The sequence below is a fragment of the Portunus trituberculatus genome, chromosome 2, assembly GCF_017591435.1.
Source record: "Portunus trituberculatus isolate SZX2019 chromosome 2, ASM1759143v1, whole genome shotgun sequence".
NCBI lineage: Eukaryota > Metazoa > Arthropoda > Malacostraca > Decapoda > Portunidae > Portunus > Portunus trituberculatus.
Window position 1 is genome coordinate 5167407 of NC_059256.1, and position 2500 is coordinate 5169906.

At 40.8% G+C, this 2500-nt stretch overlaps 1 protein-coding gene across 1 annotated transcript in view; it reads left to right on the forward strand.

Moving 5' to 3' along the window:
- Positions 1-1016, forward strand: part of LOC123501545 (serine/threonine-protein kinase pim-1-like) — a 12667-nt gene extending 11651 nt beyond the window's left edge. The window contains exon 6 of the mRNA XM_045250413.1: positions 416-1016. Within this exon, the coding sequence (XP_045106348.1) occupies positions 416-955 (540 nt within the window). The 3' untranslated portion in view covers positions 956-1016. The remainder of the gene's footprint in view (positions 1-415) is intronic.
- Positions 1017-2500: the final 1484 nt, after the last annotated feature.

The window sequence follows — 2500 nt, forward strand, 5'->3', positions numbered from 1 at the left end:
CAAAAACAGTACTTGATCCCACAAAAACACTCATAAACAGGTTCCAACACCCAAATCATCACAAAAACTCCTTATAACACCAAAAACCCTACAAAAACCACACTTTAAACAGGCTCTAACACCGTCCCATCACAAAAACTCCTTATAACACCAAAAACTCTACAAAAACCACACTTTAAACAGGTTCCAACCCTCAAATACTCACAAAAACTCCTTATAACACCAAAAACCCTACAAAAACCACACTTTAAACAGGCTCTAACACCGTCCCATCACAAAAACTCCTTATAACACCAAAAACTCTACAAAAACCACACTTTAAACAGGTTCCAACACTCAAATAATCACAAAAACTCCTTATAACACCAAAAACCACACATAAGCAGGCTCTAACACCGTCCCATCACTCTCCTAGGTGGTGGACATCGTGAGGGAGTGCCACAGTGCCGGGGTCATCCACAGAGACATCAAGGACGAGAACCTCCTAGTGACACAAGACAACAAAGGCAGAACGACCCTTAAACTCATCGATTTCGGGTCCGGCGCGCTACTGTCAGACAAAAGCTACACGGACTTCGACGGCACCAGGGTCTACTCCCCGCCAGAATGGGTCCGCCACAGTCAGTACGAGGGTGTTCCCGCTACTGTGTGGTCCCTAGGGATACTTCTCTACGATATGGTGTGCGGGGACATTCCCTTCGAGCACGATGAGCAGATTGTCTCCGGCCGTGTGTCCTTCCGTGTCGAGGTAGGTCCTGCGGTCAAGCACTTAGTCCGCTGGTGTCTACGAATGCGTCCCTGCGAGAGGCCATCTTTAGACAGCATCCTCCAGCACCCGTGGATGCGAGGTGTGGGCGTGGGTGTCGGCGTGGGTGTGGGTGTGGGTGTGGGTCAAACTGGTGGTGGTGGTGGTAGTGACAAGTCCTCGACCGCCTCTTCCCAGGGTTCTCTTTGATGGAGGCCCCCTGTGTTAGATGTCTTTGGTGTTGTACCCTAACGAACCACCCCCGCCCTACGTAAACCCCTAAAAACACCCCTTGAACCCCCAAAAAGCCTGGAAACCCCTTAAAATCCTTTCTAACCCTCTTATAAGCCCTTCAAAACCCTTATAACCTTTCAAACGCCACTGAACCTCTTGTAAGTCCCTGGAACACCACAAAACCATGGAACTCCACCTTTAGATACTGGAAACCTCATTGGAACCCCTTCAAAACCCTTACAAACCCTTTTTATCTCATTGAAACCCCTTTATGAGTTCTGGAATGCGTGGTTTTGGAATCTTGGAACTGTTTTTGGGTATCAGTGGAATCAGATCCCCTCTCCCCTCCCCTCCCTCTCTCTTTCCCTCTCCTCTCTCTCTCTCTCTCCTCTCTCTCTTCCATGTTTCCAGATCCTTCCCCTTAGGAAATCACCCCACCCCCCACCCTCTCTCTCTCTCTCTCTCTCTCTCTCTCTCTCTCTCTCTCTCTCTCTCTCTCTCTCCCCTACAATATTTATTTATTTTTTTTTGGTTTAGAAAAAAAAAAAAAAAAGTGATTATTTATTTATGTATTTATTTAATTGTGGACATTATTTGGTGCTTTGTGTGTGTGTGTGTGTGTGTGTGTGTGTGTGTGCGTGTGTGTGTGTGTGTATATAAAACTTGTATATATATTAGCATTGTACAGTCAGTCATTTGCTCAAGTGTGTGTGTGTGCGCGTGTGTGTGTTTGCGTGCGTGTGTGTGCGTCTGTGTGTACATAGCCCCTACCCCCTCCACCACCACCACCACCACTTCATGTACGTAAATATAAGGTCTGATCTCATTTTGTGTGTGTGTGTGTGTGTGTGTGTGTGTGTGTGTGTGTGTGTGTGTGTGTATTAGAAATGTACAATTGTAGAATATGTAAACTTATTTTGGTCAACTTTTGATGTCTTAGAGAGAGAGAGAGAGAGAGAGAGAGAGAGAGAGAGAGATTAATCTCTCTCTATCTCTCTATTTATTTATTTTGAAGGATAAAATGTCTGTAAATGTGTCAAAATTGAGAGAGAGAGAGAGAGAGAGAGAGAGAGAGGTAGTATAGAGTGTAATTAGTATTGTGGTATTGTAATATAAATAATCTTTTATATATAGAATCTCAAAAAATAAAATGTAATTAATAGTTTTTTTAAAGGAAGATTAAAAAAAATTGAAATGATTTTTGTAATAGTCTTAATAATAATAATAATAATAATAATAATAATAATAGTAATAATTGTGTGTGTGTATTGTAAGTTACGAATTTGGTAAGAAATATTGTGTTTGTTTGTAGTTTAATACGAAAATTTTGGCTTTTTAAAAATTTTTCGTAATTTTGGTTTCGATTTGAGAAATTGAGAACAAAATGTCAAAAATGTAATTGAAAAAAGTTATTATTATTATTATTATTATTATTATTATTGGTTTCAACTTTCAAACATTCGGAAATTGAATAGAAGATTAATATTGTGTAAATGTTATGATTGAAAAAGAGATTATTAT